The 19,226-nt window shown below is 39.2% G+C and overlaps 1 protein-coding gene across 1 annotated transcript; it reads right to left on the bottom strand.

Annotated features, from left to right (window-relative positions):
* Positions 1–2,408: 2,408 nt before the first annotated feature.
* LOC102865485 (acidic mammalian chitinase-like) lies at positions 2,409–17,070 on the bottom strand. The gene is made up of 11 exons (XM_006899346.1): positions 17,055–17,070; positions 16,727–16,756; positions 14,119–14,323; positions 13,400–13,456; positions 11,855–12,020; positions 9,714–9,838; positions 8,792–8,915; positions 8,437–8,619; positions 7,271–7,387; positions 4,093–4,231; positions 2,409–2,728 (listed from the first exon to the last, which is right to left on the bottom strand). Exons 1-11 carry the CDS (start codon positions 17,068–17,070, stop codon positions 2,409–2,411), a joined length of 1,482 nt encoding a protein of 493 aa, XP_006899408.1.
* Between the last annotated feature and the right edge of the window lie 2,156 nt (positions 17,071–19,226).

The following is a 19,226-nucleotide window of genomic DNA, read 5'->3' as shown; positions in this document are numbered from 1 at the left end:
ACATTCTTCCACTTTGTACATCACTCTTTGTCAATGTGTTGTATGAAGGAACCTGGGTTTGCTGTGTTCTGAACCTTGTGCCATGGGAATATTAAATGCCATAATGGTTTCCCCTTGTGGACAGTGTTTGGTGGGACTCCCATCTGTAAATAAGGTTTGGAAGCAGTAGTGGCATCCACTTCCTAAACCACATGCCTCTGGAAACTCTATGAACTTGGAGAAACAACGATAGCTATGGAAAGGCATTAGATCTTTTATTCATAGAGTCATGATGAGGCAACCTCAACTAGGCGGCAGTCAACAACAACATACATGAGTCATTAGGATAGATGGAGAAAGAATTGAAGCTGTCAATAATTTAATCATGCTTGGATCAGCAATCAACGTCTTGGTACCAACGGTCAGAAAATCAGGAGATATATTTCGTTGACCAAGTCCACAGTCAGAGACCTTTTCAAAATGCTGAAGGATAGTGATATAATTTTGAAGATTTAGGTGCACCTGTTCAGCCATGGGGTTTTTTAATCATCTTCTATGCATCAGACATCTGAACAATGAATAAAGATGACAAAAGAAGAATTGATGCCTTCGAGTTGTGGTACTGAAGAAGAGTACTGAATATCCCATGGACGGCCAAAAGAACACACAGAAGATGCAGCCAGAGTGCCCCTTGGAGGCAAAAAGATGGTAAAACTTTGTCTCACATACTTTTGGTATGTTTTCAGGAGGGACCAGTCTTTGGGAAAATATATCATGCTGGTAGATAAATGGAGGGAGCGAGAAAGAGAGGAAGACTGAAAAAATGGAATGGCACAATGATTGTAACAATGAGATTGAGCATGCCAATTCCATTTTCTGAGTCTTCCTCTTTTTCTCACCCTCCATTTATCCCAGCATGATATCCTTTTCCAAGGGCTGTCCCCTCCTGACCACATACCCAAAGCGTGTGACACAAAGTTTTGACATCCTTGCCTCTAAGGAGCACCCTGGTTGCACTTCCTCCAATAGAGATGCATTTGCCTTTTTGGCAGGCAGTTAGTTCTGGGATTTTTTTCAGTACTCTTCTCCAATACCTTAAAGTCTCCTGGGGAAGGTCCAAATCTGCTATGAGTTGTAGACAACTGAGCACTTAACAACAACAGTAACATCTCTAACATCACTATTCAAAAGTGTCAGTTCTTCTTCTGTCACCCTTATTCATTGTCCAAATTTCAGACGCATAGAAAGCAGTTGGAAATATCATGGCTTGGATCACGCACACGTTGGCCTTTAAACCGGTGTTACTGCTCTTTGGTACTTTGGAAAAATCCTTGACAGCAGAATTTCCTAATGGAACATGTTGGTTTTTTGTTTTTTTTATTTAGTGACTACTGTTACCATACGATGCTCCCAACTCCCCATGGGCATTGATTGTGGATACAGGTAAAATCAAATCATTGACAATTTTAGTCTTTTCTCCATCTATTATAATGTTGCCTATTGGTCCCATAGTGAGGATTTTTGTTTTCTTGATATTGAGACATAGTCTGTGTTGAAGGCTATAGTTGTTGATCTTTTGCAGCAAGTGTTCCAAGTCCTCTTTACTTACAGCAAGAAAGATTCTGTCACCTGTGCAGCGTAGGTTTTGATGAGTCTTCCTCCAATTCTGTTGCCACATCCTTCTTAATATAGTCCAGCTTCTTGAATTATTTGCTCAGCATACAGGTTGAATAGCGATAGAGAAAGATACAACTCTGATCCATAAGTTTCCTGATTTTAGGTTTCTATTAATATGATCCTTCCTTTTCTCTTATTAGGAAATGCTTATGACTTGAGATAAATCAGGATTAATTGGGCACTTCCCCACACACTGGGATGTGTGTGTAATTTTACTTGGTTTTTTTCCCACTCACACTTTATTTTCCCCCAGAGAGAATATACTAATTTGGCATTGATTCTTTTTCTGACTCAGGACTGAGTTCCATTTAGGACAATATCAACAAAGTGACAGAACAGTTTTCCTTTGATATTTGTCACATCCACGTAAGTCCTTTCCCAATGAAGGGAACTCTATTTTCCAAAAGAGTAATCTGACTTGATGAAAAGAAATAAAATTTTCAGATATCCGCAGTTGAACTTTAAGGCTCCTTTAAAATGGTAAGTTGACACAAGCACTTAAAGAGTACAAATGAATACAAAAAAAGCCAAAGCATACTATGCCATATTTATTTTATATATGGATTTGGTTCAAAGGATTCTTGGTTTTACCAGAATAAATTCATCCTAATGGTGTTTTAGTAGAGCAAGGACTCCCAAATAACAGATTAGTATAAGTACCTCAGACTACATGGAATAAAACTGGAGGATGTGTAGTCTGACAAGCCATTCAAAGAAATTTGTGACAAAGTAGGATTTACCACATATTTCCCTTAAGACCAATCACAACACATGCAGTTCTGATTAAAGACCAGCCCTTGGGCACACTGAAGGTGGAAGGTCTGGCCTCCAGCACACTGGTAGAACTTGGTGTTGTCTTCAGGATCATTGTAGGTGCCATCTGCTTTGCCAGTGCAGAAACCTCCATCTCCTCCACTGCCTCCATTCCCGCCTCCTTCACCACCACTTCCCCCGTCACCGCCGCCTTCACCACCACTGCCACCACCTCCACCAATGTTGGCACAGAAGCCTTCACTTCTTGGTTTCACAGCTTGGTTATAATACCAGGTCTTGGTGGCTGGTGGAGTACATTCTAAAGAAATTAAGAGTGGATAATATTAAACATTTTTGTGCATGCAGAAACAGTAGACAATCAATATTCCCCTTTATCAATTTTGTTCTCCGAGAACTTGAGAGGGTACCAGCTGAAGATGGTAAGAGACCAAAGTCCAAAGCAGTAGGGGTAAGGATGAGGCAGGACCATCAATGTCCTAGTGCACGGTGACTTTAGGGTTCCATTCCAGTCTGCTTAGGAGAAATGGACCCTTAGCCTCCTGTGAGAGGGCACAGCTTTAATGCTTTATATTATTTTTTTTATTATGTGATTGTTTACTCTGTGTTGATTTTATACATTTGAGTTTTGTTCTGTTTCTTATACCTTATTGTTATTGGTTTCCCTTCCCTTGCATTTTACTTGTTCTTTTCTCTTGTCTCCTGGTGATTTGGAAGTTTTATATTTCATTTTAGTCTGTACCTCAGGACGTACAATTTGTTGTCTCTTATTAGCTGTTAACATGAGCATGATACTTTTATGATTATACTTATAAAAACTTAGAGAATTTAACAATCTAAAAACAATCTACGATTCTAGGAATTTTCCTAGTGACATTGGAAGCATCTTGCATCCTTCTTTGTTCTATCTCCTTTCTAAGCCTGCCCCCAGGAGTGCTTAAAGCAAGGCCATCAGAAAAGCCAAGGCTGCTTCTTTCAGACTGACGAGCCATTGACTGCGGCTGTTCATGATCTCCCTCCAACCCTGTCTACCAGCAGCCAAATCACAAAGCCAGTTAGGGGAGTGCCATATGGGGCTCTGCAATAATAGGAAAGTGTTCTAACTAGAGATAAATGTCAGAACATATGCTTGACTGGTTTACACAGTATCAATTCTTTTTGCCTGGCCAATGTTCAGACGACATTTTCCATAGTAGTAAGGCTCACTTCTGTCTACTAAAAAAACTGTTACCATTGAGTCTGCTCCAACTCATAGCAACCCCATGTATCTCAGGGTAGAACTGAAAACCATAGCATTTTCAGTAGCCAGTTGTTTGGAAGCAGATCACCAGTTCATTCCAAAGTGTCTCTGGGTGGACTTGAATCTCCAAACGTTTCAATTAACAGCAAAGTGCATTAGTAGTTAACACCACCCAGGGAATCCTCTAGGGGGGTCAGATATGTTCAAGTCCTTGCTCATGATAGCCACTGGTCTTAACACTGACTCCTGGATTGAAAATCAGATTTTGAAAAAGACATATTCTATCATTTGCTATTTTTCATAGCTGTAAAGGCCTCTTAGTTTTATGGCTGCCTCTGTGCATGCTAGACTCCCTATATTTGCCATTTTCTGCATTTGAATAGTATCTTCTTTAGAACAATGCATAGAACTCGATAGTGACATACGTGAGGACAGGCCCAGGAGTGACTTCAGCTTGCTTATGAGTGGATGCTTGCCCTCATTGCAGAAGGTGCCTGAGAAGTCATCCAGATCAATGGCCCAAACCATGGCCCCACCAAACTTGTTCTCCTTGAGAAAGTCAACCTGGGGAAAGAAAAAAAAATGTTTACATGTTTGACCACCAGAAACAGATGGGGTCTGTGCAACAAGCAGAGGGTGAGTCATGAGGTGGCAGGTGCGTTAGGGAGGGAGCTGCAGGCAGGCTTGGGACCTTATCAATTTTTCTTTTATCAAAGTATATATACCTTTTGTATTTTAAACATATGATTTATCAACCCAACTCAATTTTTCCCTTATCCCAGTTGATAAGTCTTGGGTATCAATAATAAAAAAGCTACTATTTATTTAATATTTCTTAACCTCTGCAAAAACTAGGAGGTAAATATAATTATTATTAAACTTTCATAGATTCAGACTTCAAGGATTTAGAACCAGGTGTGTCTGACTCAGAACCTAAACTCTTGACAGCTATACTATATAACCTCTTTCCTCCTCCTCACTTACCACCTTTCTCAAACTCAAAGTTAGTCAAAGTCATTGCCATAGAGTTAGAATTGATTCATACCTGACTCGCTGGTGAGTTTTCAGAGGCTATAAACCACACAATAGTAAATTTCCCTTCTCTCTCCCTCAGAGCTGGATTTAAGCTGCCTAAGACCCATGGCCTTTGTGTTAGCAGCTCAATGACCTATTGACTATAATATCAAAACTCCTTACTTTCCTAAGTAATATTATCCGAAGATGATTTTACAGAATAGTATAGTGGGGAAAATGAGACTCTGAGCCAGACAGCATGTTCATTCGGTTCCTGCTCTCTGCCTTTTTTCAGCCAAGAGACTTTGAACTAGTAACAGCATATACAATTCTCAGCTTGCCTATTTCCACAATAGGCAGGCCATTAGTGTTGTCAGCTATGATATGGTTAAAGCCTTTAGATAATAATATAAAGGGTTTTTTACATTTTCATTAACTATAATGATCTCAGACCAGGCTTATAACCACTCATATGAATTACTAGAAATTCATATTTAACAAAAATCTGTACTGAACAAAAAATATTAGACTTTTGCAAATGATACAACCTTGCTTCCTGAAAGTGAGAAGGACTTGAAGCACTTGTTGCATAAGATCAAAGAATACAGCCTTCAATATGGATTGCATCTCAACATCAAGAAAAGAAAAATTTTTACCCCTGGACCACCAGGCAACATCATGACAGATGGATAAAAAAGGGAAGCTGTCAACAATTTCATCTTCCCTGGATCTACAATTAATACCCTTGGTATAACAGTCTGGAAATCAGAAGACTGGGCAAGTCTGCAGTCAGGGACCTCTCCAAATTATTGAGGAGCAATGATGTTAGTTTGAGGACTAAGTTACTTCAGGTTCAGGCCATGATCTTTGCAATCACTTGCTATGCATTTGAGAGCTACACAACAAGGATGACAGAAGAATTTATTCCTTTGAGATGTGGTGTTGAAGAAGAGCATCGAACATGCCATGAACTACCAAAAGAACAAACAAATATGTCTTGGAGAAAGTGCAGCCGGACTGCTCCTTTGAGGGGAAGATGATAAAGCTTTATTTCACATACTTTGAGTATGTTGCTAGGAGAGGCTCTTCTATGTCTCCATAGAAGACACATTTCCATCATTCTTGGAAAGGTGAAATAGAGAAAGACCCTCATCCAGGTGGATAAACACACTGACTGAAGCATCGGGCTTGAGTGTGCCAGAGACTGTGAGGATGGCACAGGATAGGATAAGGTTCAGATCTGTTGTTATACGGTCACTATGGGTTGTACTCAGTAGCACTTAATAGCAACAAGAGCACAATATGTATATCAATGCCTTATTTTGATATTCTGTTCCCTTGATTCGAATATGACTCATAGCAACCCCATATCTGAATCCTGTCCTATCTTGTTCAGTTCTCATCATCTCTGACATACTTGAGTTAACTGCTGTAGTCACAGTATCAACCCATCTTGTTGAGGATATTCCTCTCCTTTGTTGACCCTACACCTTTCCAAGCATGATGTCTTTTCCCAAGGAATACTCCTCTTAATGACATGTGCAAAGAATGTGAGATGAAGTTTCACCATCCTTGCCTTTAAAGAGCACTCTGGCTGTATTTTTTTCCAAGATGTCTATCTGTTTGTTCTTTTGGCAGTCCCTGGGATATTTAGTCCTCTTCTTCAGCACCACAACTCAAAAAGGCATTAATTCTACTTCTGTCATCCTTATTCATTGTCCAGCTTTCAGTTGAATAGCAGGTGATTGGAAAATACCATAGCTTGAATCAGAGACACCTTAATCTTTAAACTAGAATCATTGCTCTTCAGAACTTTGGAAAGGTCCCTGACAGCAGATTTTCCCACTGCAATATCTCTCCTGATCTGACTGCTAGTGCCACAGGTTTTGATTATGGATCCAAGTAAAATTAAACTGTGACAATTCTTCTCTTTTCTCCATCTATTGTGATGTTGCCTATTCACCCAGTGGTTGTTTTGTTCTCTTGATTTTGAGATGTAATCCATAGTGAAAACCGTAGTGTTTGATCCCCTGCAGCAGGTGTTTCAAGTCCTCCTTCACTTTCAGTAAGCAAGGGTGCTATATTATCATGAAATACAGGTTGTTGATGAGTATTCCTCTAATTTGCTCAGCATTCCGATTGAGTAGATATGGAGAAAGGATACAGCCCTGACATATACTGTTCTTGATTTTAAACCATGTAGTGTTCCCTTGCTCTGTTCAGGCAATAGCTTCTTGGTCTGGGTATAGATTTTATATAAGCATAATTAAATGTTTTGAAATTTCCATTCTTCTCAATGATCCACACAGTTTTTGTGTAGTCAATAAGATACCAATATTCTTATAATATTCTCTGCTTTCAACCAAGATTCCTTTGACAGCAGCAACATTTAATAATGTAATAAGATTTAAATTCTATTTTATCTTATTGTTTTCCCTGTTTTAGATAAGAGATAAGGCATAGTAATGTTGGTATACCCTCCTTTTACACATTTTTAAAACCTTGAAATCACAGATCTTAATGAAATTATTTCCTAATACACTCAAGATGCAAAGACAGGATAGTAATTTCAAAAAATAGTGTTTATACCTTATACCCAAAGCTCTCCACATTGTCATAACCAATCCACTCAGTGCCTTTGTATGCATATGGAACTTTCTGGTCTTCAATCCAGGCACTTGTGGCTCCACTTAGGAATGTGCAAATCTATGGGAGGATTAAGAAGACAACATTGGTTTTATCACAAATCTGCCATGTTGTATAGGACAAAGGGCTTAAACAGAAAAAGTAAGAAGAAATGAGAGGTAGTGGGAAAAGAGGCATTATGGAATCTATATTAAAAACGTGTCTCTCTAGAAAGTATCTTATTTTAGAGCATGAAGGTACAAGTTTATACAGAAATCAGGCTATTTTAAAATGGCTTTCAAGTTCTGTACAAAGAGGTAAATTTAAGGGATGGTACACATGATCATTCCTATCCCTCTGCTCAATGTGTTGCAGACAATGTGAAGACATACATGTTGATCTGATACTGGAAGTCAGAGTCCTTAGCAGAGGGTAGGTTTTAGCAAAACTCCCAGACCAAGACATAGTAGAAATAAAGGCCTGATGATCTATTTCTGACAATTCGCTCATGGAAATTCTCTCTGGATCACAGCAAAACGCTGACTGATAGAGGATGGGAAAACAAGCTCCCTAGATTGGAACACACTCAAAACATGCAGTAACCACAATGGACTTCTCATGAAGATGGGGCAGGATTGGGTGCTTTTTCATTCCGTGTATGTGTACTTGAGGTCACTCTCAGTCAGAGGCTACTCTGTGCCAGCTAACAGCAATGAGCATGACTGTACATCCACCTTTCTTCTTGAATTTTTGGCAAACATAGCTAATCATTCACTTATCAGTCTTAGAATCCTTCTCGGTACAGGCGTCACATAAACATTATCACTATAAGATGACTGGGAGGAGAACTCCTCCAACTGTGTATGTGGATATAAAGAATTCAATATTGTTTGGAGGGCTGGGGGGAAGATGGTGCTTTACATGTCAAAACAAAAAGAGATTTAAGTAGAATTCTTGTTAAAGTAAAAACTGTTCAGAAGTCCTCAGCCTGCCTGCCTTTTCTGTGTGTTTTATGCTCAGAGCTATGACATGTCAAGGTGTAGGAACTGAGGAAAAGAAGGGAAAGGTGAGTGAGTTGGAGAAAATTTTCCTTGGTGCATTTTTAAGTCTGAATTAGTTATATGCATTACCTCATAGTAAGCCCAGAAGCCAGCCTCACGTGTGTAAGGACCAGAGGACCCAGCTCCAGAGACTGGAGCACAGACGGAGGTGTCAGAGCTGCTGAGCCGGAAGGTCCTCCCATAGGTAGGGAACCCCATGATGAGCTTCTCTGCAGGGACTCCATTGTCCCTCCAGTACTTCATGGCATATTCCTGAAGAAATCAACAGAGATATTATTTCCTCATCAATGTTTGACCTATTTGATCATCAATGTCTAGCTAGTTTGTTGTCTCTCAAAGATAAGCTCTTAATGTACAATCAGGACTCTCCCCAAATCATTCTCCATTTCTCCTTTAAATAGGATTTGAGGTTCTTTTTTCTTACACAGTTGAAATAACGCAGGTCGCCTTGGTCCTTGGATCCTACGTGCAGAGGACTGTTGTGTCCTGTGCATGTGTCCCAGCCACCATGGAAGTCATAGGTCATCACACTGATGAAATCAAGGAGCCTGGAACAAGAAACAAAAGGTACAGTTGAAAGTCCATGATGTCAAGCAGATATTCATTCCTGTCTCCTCCAGTGCTGCCTTCTAGGGATGAGGGAGGTCCAAAGAGTCGATTAGCTACTGTGTGTCTCGTGAGACTGGCTAGAAAGTCACTTTAAACTCCTTGCACAGAAACAGGAAAATTCCACAGAAGTCTAGAAATTGCAGTGTTAGGGTACGTGTCTCAGAAAAAATTTAAAAAGCTATGTGGCTGTGGAAAGCCCAACTAGGTAGCTCTCGTATTGGTTTACGACAAAAAAAAAACCCTCAAAATTCATTGCTGTCAAGTCAGAACCAACCCAAAGCTCACCCTCCAGCAGGTTTTCAGAGAGTGTAACTTGAATGAGAAGTGATGACTCATCTTTGTCCTGAGAGGCAGTTAGGAAATTCAAACCACCTCCTTTTAGGTTGGTAGAATAACTCCTTACCCACAAAGCCACAATAATATGCTAAATTTTACAGTCTTTTCCAAAGGAAGCAGCTAATGAAGATCTCTATTCTAAGGGTTTGCCATGATCTTGAAAGCCAAAATCTGTTCCTCATCCTCAGAAACCTCGCCTAAGCACAGTGACAATGTCAAGGCTTCATCACCTGATACCATAGCCACAAAGTACCCAGAACTCTTTGCTGATTAAAGATACCAACATTCAACTGCTTTCAAATCCCTTTTGTTCACATAACCATGGTCTTGATACTTCCTACTAAAAGTTTAAGAATCTTTGTTCTAGGATTTGGGCATCCTGAGAGACCCAGTGCACTCACTTCCCAATCTCTGCAATTTCATATCCTGCATCAATGGTCCCTTTGCCTGCAGATACAGCTGCTGTGATAAGAAGCCTGGGATGACCTGTCTCTTTAGCTTCTTCTTCAAAAGCGTCTAACATTTCCTAGAGAGAGAAAGGGAATGGATTTGAATAGTTGTCGTCATTGTCTATTTCTTGTAGTAGGTATTCCTTGGGCAAATTTCCAGTTTTCTACAATTTCCTCTTTTTTCTTCTTTTGAAGAGATTTTTTAAATTCATTTTAATGAACATTTACAGAGATTTACACTTTCCTCTTTTTTCCTCTTTTTAATAAACAGTTTGAAATTATATAGGAATGGGTCCTGGTAAGGCTTATCTTAGCACAATGATAAATAGAGACTAGAGTCATTGACTCAAATCATACTTAATGGTAACTTCCAAAAGGAAAATGGCATCCACTTCCTAAATAACATACCTCTGGAAACTCTATGCACGTTGAGAAATGACAAATGTTCATAAGGTCACTAATGAGATGTTCTCAACTCCATGGCAATCAACAACAACTTAAGGGGTAGAGGTTCTAGAAACTACCTGTGTACTCTCACTTTGCCTCCCTTTTTTAGCCCTACTGTTGTTATTGTTGAGTTTGAATCGACCCATAGCTGGCCCTCTAGTGAGTTTTCAGAGGGTTGTAAACCACAGGGGAGCTGATTGTCCATCTTTCTCCTGTGGAGCAGCTGGTGGATTCAGACCACTTACCTTTGTGTTGGCAGCACAATTCCTTACCACTCTGTCATCAGAGCTCCCCTAACCTTAGCAAAACTCAAACTCATTACTGGAGAGGCAGATCCCACTCATAGCTGACCCTCTAGGGAGTTTTCAGAGGCTCTGGTATTGGAGAAGAGTGCAGAATGTTCCACGGACTGCCCAAAGAGCAAATATGTCTTGGAGAAGGTACAGTCAGAGTGCTCCTTGGAGGCAAAGGTGATAAAGTTTCCTTTCATATACCTTGGGTATGTTGCTATTGTAGTTGTCATTATGTCCCATCAAGTCAACTACAGCTCATAGCAACTCTATGAACATTAGCTCTGAACCTTGTTCTATCTTGAGCCAAGTTCATTATCTCTCTTACATACCTGACCTCATTGCCACAGTCACTCGTCAGTCTGTCTCGTCCAGGCTCTTCTGCTACCACTGACCCTCTACCCTTCCAAGTATGATGTCCTTCTCAGAGAGGCTATTTCTTGGAGAGGAAAATCACTCGTTAAAAGGTAAAGAGTCAAAGAAGGAGAGGAAGACCCTTAACCAGATGGCTTGACACAGCGACCGCTACAAGGGGCTTGAGTATGTCAGAGACTGTGAGAATGAAACAGGATAGGACAGAGTTCAGATCTGTTGTTCATAGCATCAGTGTGATGGCATCTAACAACAATAAAAACAAATCACACAAACTAAACCCATTTTTATAATTGTTTTTATAATTTTTTTTCTTGAGTATACTTGTGCTAAGATCTTCCTGCCCCAAGTCTTTGCTAATACTATTATCACTTCCTTAGAACACTCTTATCACTATTCTTTTTGTGTCTGCATCCTTTTCATTCTTCATATCTCAATGCCACCACCCCTCAGAAGATTTCTCTGACCTTCCTATTTGCTTCTATCACAGTTCTTATTGAAATTTGTAATTATTTTATACACTTTGGTGGGTGATATCTGTTATCTTCCACTGTGCTATCAACTCCACAATATTAGGGATTTGGTTCAATTGATTAATCTACAGCTCACATTGTACAGCTCAATATCCAATGTGAAGCATGGTGCCTTGATCATAATAGATACTGAATAAATACTTAACTGAATGAATGACTGAAATATACAATGGCTTCTTCTCAATTCAACTGAAATAGACAATGGCTTCTTCTCAATTCAAAGATTTCTTCTTTGGGTTCCTTCAGAAATTGATATCCTTCCAAGAAATTCTTTTGGAATGAACTAGCCAAAGAGAATTTATTTCTGTTGCTTATAACCATAAAAGCCCTTAGTGAGTATACTGGCTGAGGTCTGCATCCTTTGGTATCTCCAGGAAGCACAGCTCTCATAAGAAGTCACTAAAGCTCCAGCTTCTCTACAAGGTGACCCAGGTAAGTGTCCTAATCTCACCTTAATCAGGATGGTAAATCGCTGCTTGTCCTCAGGTGGGCTTCCTCGAGACCCCGGGTATTCTATGTCCAGATCAATGCCATCAAACCCATGTTGACGAAGGAAGTCAATGACAGAACAGATGAAGATCTTGCGATTGGCAGCCGTGGAGACCATGCTGGTGAATCTAGGCAGAGAGCTCGTCTGTAACATCAGCCAATCCAGAATCCCTCTCTACAACATCTCTGATGACTCATTTTCATTATACATTTCATAACACCTTTCTGCTGCATTTTTACCATTAACATAAAGATAACATTTTGAATCCAAAACTGTTAATGTTAATCAACACATGTAGTGTTGGTTTTTATTTTTATTTTTAAGTTTTGTAAAATGTTGTTTTTAACACGTGTTTTTATAATTAAATTTTTTCTTTACATATATTTTGCTTACAAAAAATCTTTCCCTTCAAAGTTTGGGTTAACTATAATTTTTAAAAAGGAAATATAATAATAATTTCACTGCTGTGAAAATAGGAGGGTGATCACAGATTGAAGGAGAGCAGAAATATAAAGTACAGAGAATGAACACTGCAAAGGGTCAAGAGGAGGAAGGGCCCACCTGGGAAGAATAGACTAATGGACAATAGGAGTATTAGAGTAGCTTTGAACAGGATGTGTGTAACTGTTCAAACAGGGAGTGAGAAGGGAAGAAGAAGAGGAGGAGGAGGGAGAAGGGGACTCAACTACATTACATATATATATATAAATCTTGAAAAATGTAAGATTTTAAAAATTAGCTTTACAAAATATCTATAAATGAATGTATGAAAAGCCAATATGGCTTGCTCAAATAAATTTTTTCTGTTAAATAAATATATTATTTACTATTTATTTCTAACATAAAATATATATGTGTGTTTTCTTTCTTGATAGGATCTCTCAAGTAACAGTGCTTTGATACTATATTTTTTTATTCTTTATATTTACTAGTTCCCAAAATTAAAATGTGACTTACATGCTATATATGCGTTCAGTGAATAACTTTTGAAACCCAAAGAATGTGCTATTACATTTATGCTAAGTTATATTTTCAAAAGTATCTTTGTTTGTTTGCTTGTTTGTTTGTTTGGGGGGGTGGTTTTTTTTATACTGATTTCTTTACAAAGTTCAAATACACTGTTTTTTACATCAGGTCTTTTCCATTTCCTTCACCACCCCCACCTGTCAAATTGTATCACCCTATGATTAAGCTGCTTCCCCCACCCTTCTACCTCCCCCCTCCCCCCTTCAAGCCTTAGACCCTCTTCCACAGCCAACTTCACCTTTTCATTGTCATAATTCTACCCTCATTTTGAGATGAGGTTCAGGACTGAAGGTTAGGATTTTTAAGGCACAAAATAAAGACAAAAATGTTTCTCTCAACCATTGCTTCTTCTCTATCTACAAACATCAGTGTCCTCCTCAGGTACCAGTCTCCTAACTTACAGGAAAATCACCTCCCACCCCAGCTTTAAGGAATCTCTTTTGCCTCTAAATTCATGCCCTGATGTGGGAAGACTCTTACTTCTGAGTGCCAAAATTCCAGCCACCAATGGCCAGCAAGTTGACCAGCTCTTCATTGCTGCAGAAAGATACAAAAATTAATATTTAAGAGAGATGTCTGTGAGTCTGTGTAATGTAACTGAAGTGAAAACAATTCTTCCTTCCAATTTTCTGCCAGGTTCAACCTCTACAATTCCCATGACAAGCGTTCCTTCTCTGATCATGTTAATTTTAATATTAACTAGTTCCCAGAATTAAAATGTGACTTACAATCTGTATATGCATTCAGTGAATAACTTTCAAAACACAAAGAATGTGCTATTACATCTATGCTAAGTCATGTTTTCAAAAGTGTCTTGCTATGTTTGTTTGGGGTGGGGCTTTTTAATACTGGTTTATTTACAAAGTTCAAATACACTGTTTTTTACATCAGATCTTTTCTATTTCCTTTACCACCCCCACCCGCCAAATTGTGAGACCCTATTTTTTTTACTTTATTTACTTTACCTTTATTACTTGCCAGAAATCTGTGCATTCTTTTCAAAAAGAAATTATCTACAAGAGAGCCTCAAATTATTCAGAAATAAAACAAACTTGGGGGGCAGGCAGAGAGACTTAGCTTCTCAGAATTTTATAATACTTGAGAATAACTGCAGGCTCTCTTAATTAATTCTCTTTCCATCTCTCCCACCCTACTACCACTCGAATCTCTCACTCACTATAAATTCAATTTCTACTGACCGTTCTTTAAGGGCTCGGAACTGAGGATACAAGACATCAATATCATTCCATTCATAAGGAGCAATCTTGTTGTCATTCATGGTGGCAAAGGCATATACCAGGTGTGTGCATAGACATGGGTCCACATCTTTGGGGAAGAACTTGGCTGGTTCTGGTCGGTACTGAGACCAGTTGGTAAAGTAGCACACTAGCTTATAGGCCGAGCCTGAGAGGGAAAAAACAGCAGTTATTACACTGTCTGTCTCACTGGCTGATGACTTCTTTGAAGGGATAGGGTAGCTAAGGGCATAGCATATACCTACCACATGCTGCTATACTCCTGTCCCACACATATGGAAGAAACCTAAGCTCTTTCTTGACCCAAAAAACAATAAAAAATTTTATCACAGTCAACTTGTTAAAGTAACCAACTTGCCATCACAGAAGTCATATTACTTCATTATCCTACGTGGATTCTATGCACCACAGACTGTCAAGGTAATTATCGATTTTATTAAATAGCTATTTTTGGTAGATAGCATATGACGTGACTGATGCTTTATTTAGAGCCCTCACATGCATTATTGTGCTTAAATTTAAATTCTCATAAACCTATGAGGGAAGCATTTTATCTTGGCTTTTAGACGAGTATCAGAAAAATGTACTTGCTTGGAATTGAAATGTTGTTATTAGTAGTGATGCACTCACTTATCTCACTCAAAGCTCCTTGCTGTTGCATTGGTATTGACTCATAGCTAACTCACCATTGGGTTTCTGAGGCTGTAAATCACACAAGAAGAGATTACCTGTCTTTCTCCTAAACTGCTGGTGAATTCACACTGCTGAAAAGGTGTGGCCTTTGGGTTGGCCACCAGGTATCCCTTTCATCTATCTAATCCCCAAATATTTATTATGCTTTTACTACTGCCAGGAAGCTTTTGACCCCAACACTCTTTTTCCCCCTACAGCCTTCCACCTAAATCTCTTATATGATCTTCTATATTGTCTTTTACCCGCAACCTAATGATTAATAATTGGAAAAGAGAGCTTTTTCAGTTAACAAAAAGAGAAAGCCAAGTAATAGAAAATAATCTTCTTGTGTTGGGTATCATCAAGTCAAGTGACCCTAGACCAATAGATTGAAATATTGAGCCTTCCAATCCTAGCTTTGTTTGAGTCTATTGTCACAACCACTGTCTCAATTCATCTTATTGAAAACTTGCTCTTTTTTACCGATTTTCAGTCTTGGTAGACTTCTTCAGGAACTGGTCCCTCTTAATAACATGTCCATAGTATGTGAAATGAAGTCTCCCCATCATCACATCCAAAGAACATTCTGGTTACGGTTGTTTCAAGACAGATTTGTTGATTCTTTTGCAGTCCACTGTGGATTCAATACTCTCTGTCAACACCATCATTCATCTGTAGTCTCCCTTATTTATTGTCTAACTTTCACATATATATGAAAAGATTCAAATATCACGGCTTGAGTCAATGACTTCTTTTTAACATTTTAAAGAAGTCTTCTGCAGAAAATTTTCCCAAAGTAATATGTCATTGAATTTCTGTCTGTTGATATCATAGGTGTTGATTATAGATCCAGATCAATGGAAATACTTGACAACTTCAGTATTTTCTACATTTATCCTGATTTTGCTCATTTGTCCAATTGTGGGAGATTTTTGTTTGCCTGACTGTACTCTTCAATCTTCATTAATAAGGGTTTCAAGTACTCTTTATTATCAGCAAGCAAAGTTGTGTCTTCTGCATAAAGCATTAGTAACAAATCTTTCTTCAAACTTTCATACCGTCTCACTTCTTGGATTATTTGCTCAGCATGCATATTAAATAAATATGGTGAAAGGAAATAACCTTAATGCACACCTTTTCTGACTTTAACCCATGCAATAATCTGTTTAAACAACTACTTCCTGGTCTACGTATAAGTACCACCTGAACACAATCAAGTGTCTGGGATTCTCATTCTTTCCAGTGTTAGCCATAATTTACTATGATCCACACAATTGAATATCTTTACACAGTCAAATAAAAACATTTAAATACCTTTCTGATCCTAGGTTTTGGCTGTAAGATCTGTCAGACAGCAGCAATGATATCCTCATTCCATACCCCAGTCTCCAGGAACCATTTTGCATTATCTTCACTTGTGTGTAATATTTATGATATTTACTGTTGGATAATTTCTGTATTCTGTTGACTTGCGTTTCTTTATATTGGGCACAAATATCTACTTTCTAAATCAGTTGCCATCTTCCCTATTTCTTAACATAGACAAGTGCATGTTTCCAAAAACTGAGCAGAAATAGAAACTGCAATAAACATGGGCATCAGGATATAAGGTTAAGTCTTGATGCTGATGAGTAAGTGATAAGATTCTCCCCATGTACACATATTCATTTTCTCATTTATAAAATGAGGCGTTAGGCATCAGTTGTGTCTTCTCAGATCTGATATTCTGAGATAGAGCAAACAAGCCTGGGAGCTTAGAGTTCTAGACCAGATTTCATCATGAGGGAAGAAGGAACAGCAGAGTTGACAGACATGAGAGACAGAAGAGTTAACTATTAGAAAGACTAGAGTGTGGACAAGCAGTTATGTTGTTGCTTACCTAGTTGCACCTGCAGCAATACAGCTAAGCCTGAAACAAACAAAAAAATACACACACAGATCATCCTCAGACTGGCTTCCCAGTTAGAGCCCAGGAGACACACAGGTTTTCAGGGGTTTCAATGCTTTTAGACTTGAAATTCTCAGAGATTCAAGGCCCCAGTTCATTATTCCCAGCTTGGAGTTTCAATCCCTCTCCTTAGGGCCCAAAACATGGGAGAAGTCTCATGTAGAAATCTCATTGAAACAGATCTTTGCTTATCCTCCCCACCCCCAGGAACACCCCTACAATCTATAGGAAAGAAGAGAAAAATGGATTAAAGACTCACAGGCCCAGAGCAGCATATTTCCCATAATGCTTCTACCCTGGTGGCCTTATTCAGGCTCTTGGCTCAGTCCTTTATAAGAAGGAGACCCTTTTATCACCCTGGGAGCAACACAGCTGCTGCTTCATGATCATACATCTCCAAGGTTACTACACACCCTCCTCTCCACCCATCCCAGATTCCTGAGAGCAAAGTATTCCTCACTCCATGTGAAGAAAAACCCAGTAAAGTCCCATCACGTGGCCAGGACTGATGACCATCACTGAAAAAAATCTGCTTGTAATTGGAAGCATTGAGGTCCAGTCCCTTTCTTCTGTGGACACAGAAGCCCAGGGAGAGGATCAAGAACATTGTCCTGAGCTATCAGGTTTCTTAAGTACAGAATTCAAGGCCTGGAAAGCACTTGGGGCCTGGGTTGAGATATTGAAATATTCATTTAACCATATTATTTTCCCACTATAAGTGCTGATTCCACCCCCAAAGCCAGTGTGAGGGTCTTAAAAGGGACCTGGTTCAGAGAAAGAGCATTGGTTAGCTCTTCTCATTCTCTCCCTGCATGCTCCTTTGCTTCCACAGCCCTGGAAGGGGAGGACAAGGCAGCTAAGAGCTAAGAGATGCTGCAGCTGGCAATTCTGTGGGGAAAGGACAGTTGCTACCAGAGAATAGTGAGCATTGCTTCCTTTCTCTTAATCCTCAATCTTTGGGTGGCAATAAGATGTAAAGAACATCATGACCTACTTTTGTTAAAACCCAATTCCCTAGGATAAACATATTAGAGTGGCAAAGAAAGGTAGAGCAAGATATGGTTGGGAGGGTGGGTCTGTACAATGTGGAGCAGGGGTTGCAGGTGGCAAGACCCATTTTATCTTACCTTGATGTCCACAAGGCCATAGATTTGCCACTGCCAGCAGTTGTATGTACACCACAGGACTGGGACTAAGCCAAGCAGATAAGCAAAGGCACAGGTGCAAGGGCAGCTGCCAGCCTAGACTTGAGAGTAAGATTAATTCCCTCAGTGCATCATACTTCTTTCCAGTCTTCTTGGGAAGTATCTTCTTTCTGTTCTTTGTGTCTCATGCTCATCTTTGGACCCCTAGTACCTGACACTGGATAGAGACTAGTTGAATGAGTAGCTCATCTTTAACAGTTCTGGCATTGGGAAATTCTATGGTCAATGATCTATTATTCTTAATGCTATTACTTTCCTATTGTTGGGTTCCAATTACTCCAAGACTTACCCTCTTAAAATACTAAAAAATGTTTATGATCTCATGTGGCTTCGGTAGGTAAGGAGTTCAGGAATTGTTTAGCTTATCCTTGGTGGCTTGAATAATATGAGGTTGCAGTCAAACATTGGCTGAGGCTGCAGTCATTGAAGTCTGACTGACTCTAAAGGATCCACTTTTTTTATTGATATTTTAATGAAAGTTTATAAAGAATTTGGCTCTGCAGTCGTTCATTGTTGCATATTTTCCTCCCTGCCCTCACTCCCCCCAGATTGCTTTTTTCTTTGGGAAAAATGTCTTTCATTGTTATACAGTGCCCTACCCTACCCTCCCCAGACCAATTTACTATGCAGCTCTTATTCTGGACTCTTGTCATGTCAATAATACTGATCATATATTCCTTTTATACAGTTCTCTCCCTCATCTGTTTCAATGGTCATGTAGATTATTTATTCCCTCTTTTCTTAGTTTCTCCCCCAGCTCCCATGTCAGTCCTGTTTTATAACAGTGGCATTATGCCATAGTTATCTTTTTGTGACTGAGATATCTCACTCAGTATTACGTCCTCCAGGGTCATTCATTTTGTGTAATAATTCATTAGTTCCTTGTTTTTCAATGCAGCATAGTATTCCATTGTGTGAATGTACCACAGCTTCTCTAGCCATTTGTTTGTTGATGGGCACTTGGGTTGTTTCCAACCCTTTGCTATTGTGAACAAAGCCAGAATAAATATGGGTGTGCATATAACTACTTGGGTGACAGTTATGGTCTCTTTAGGGTATATTCCCTGTAGTGGAATTTCTGGGTAAAATGGTATTTCTATTTCCAACTTTTTGAGAAAGTGCCATACTGCCTTCCATAGTGATTGCACCATTTTACACTCCCATGAACAGTGAATAAGGGTTCCAGTTTCTCCATAACCTTGCCAGCATCTGTTGTTTGCTGTTCT

Source organism: Elephantulus edwardii, unplaced genomic scaffold, assembly GCF_000299155.1.
Source record: "Elephantulus edwardii isolate Elephantulus edwardi_28Jun2011 unplaced genomic scaffold, EleEdw1.0 scaffold00252, whole genome shotgun sequence".
Taxonomy (NCBI): domain Eukaryota; kingdom Metazoa; phylum Chordata; class Mammalia; order Macroscelidea; family Macroscelididae; genus Elephantulus; species Elephantulus edwardii.
The sequence above is the reverse complement of the archived record's forward strand: the minus strand, read 5'-3'. Positions and strand labels throughout refer to the sequence as shown.

Coding starts and splice junctions, on each gene's coding strand:
- LOC102865485 (XM_006899346.1), bottom strand. Junction 12,021..13,399: donor TGGAATTTTGGCACTCAGAA/GTAAGAGTCTTC, acceptor CTCTCTGCCTAG/ATTCACCAGCATGGTCTCCA. Junction 8,916..9,713: donor GAAATTGCAGAGATTGGGAA/GTGAGTGCACTG, acceptor TTCTTGTTCCAG/GCTCCTTGATTTCATCAGTG.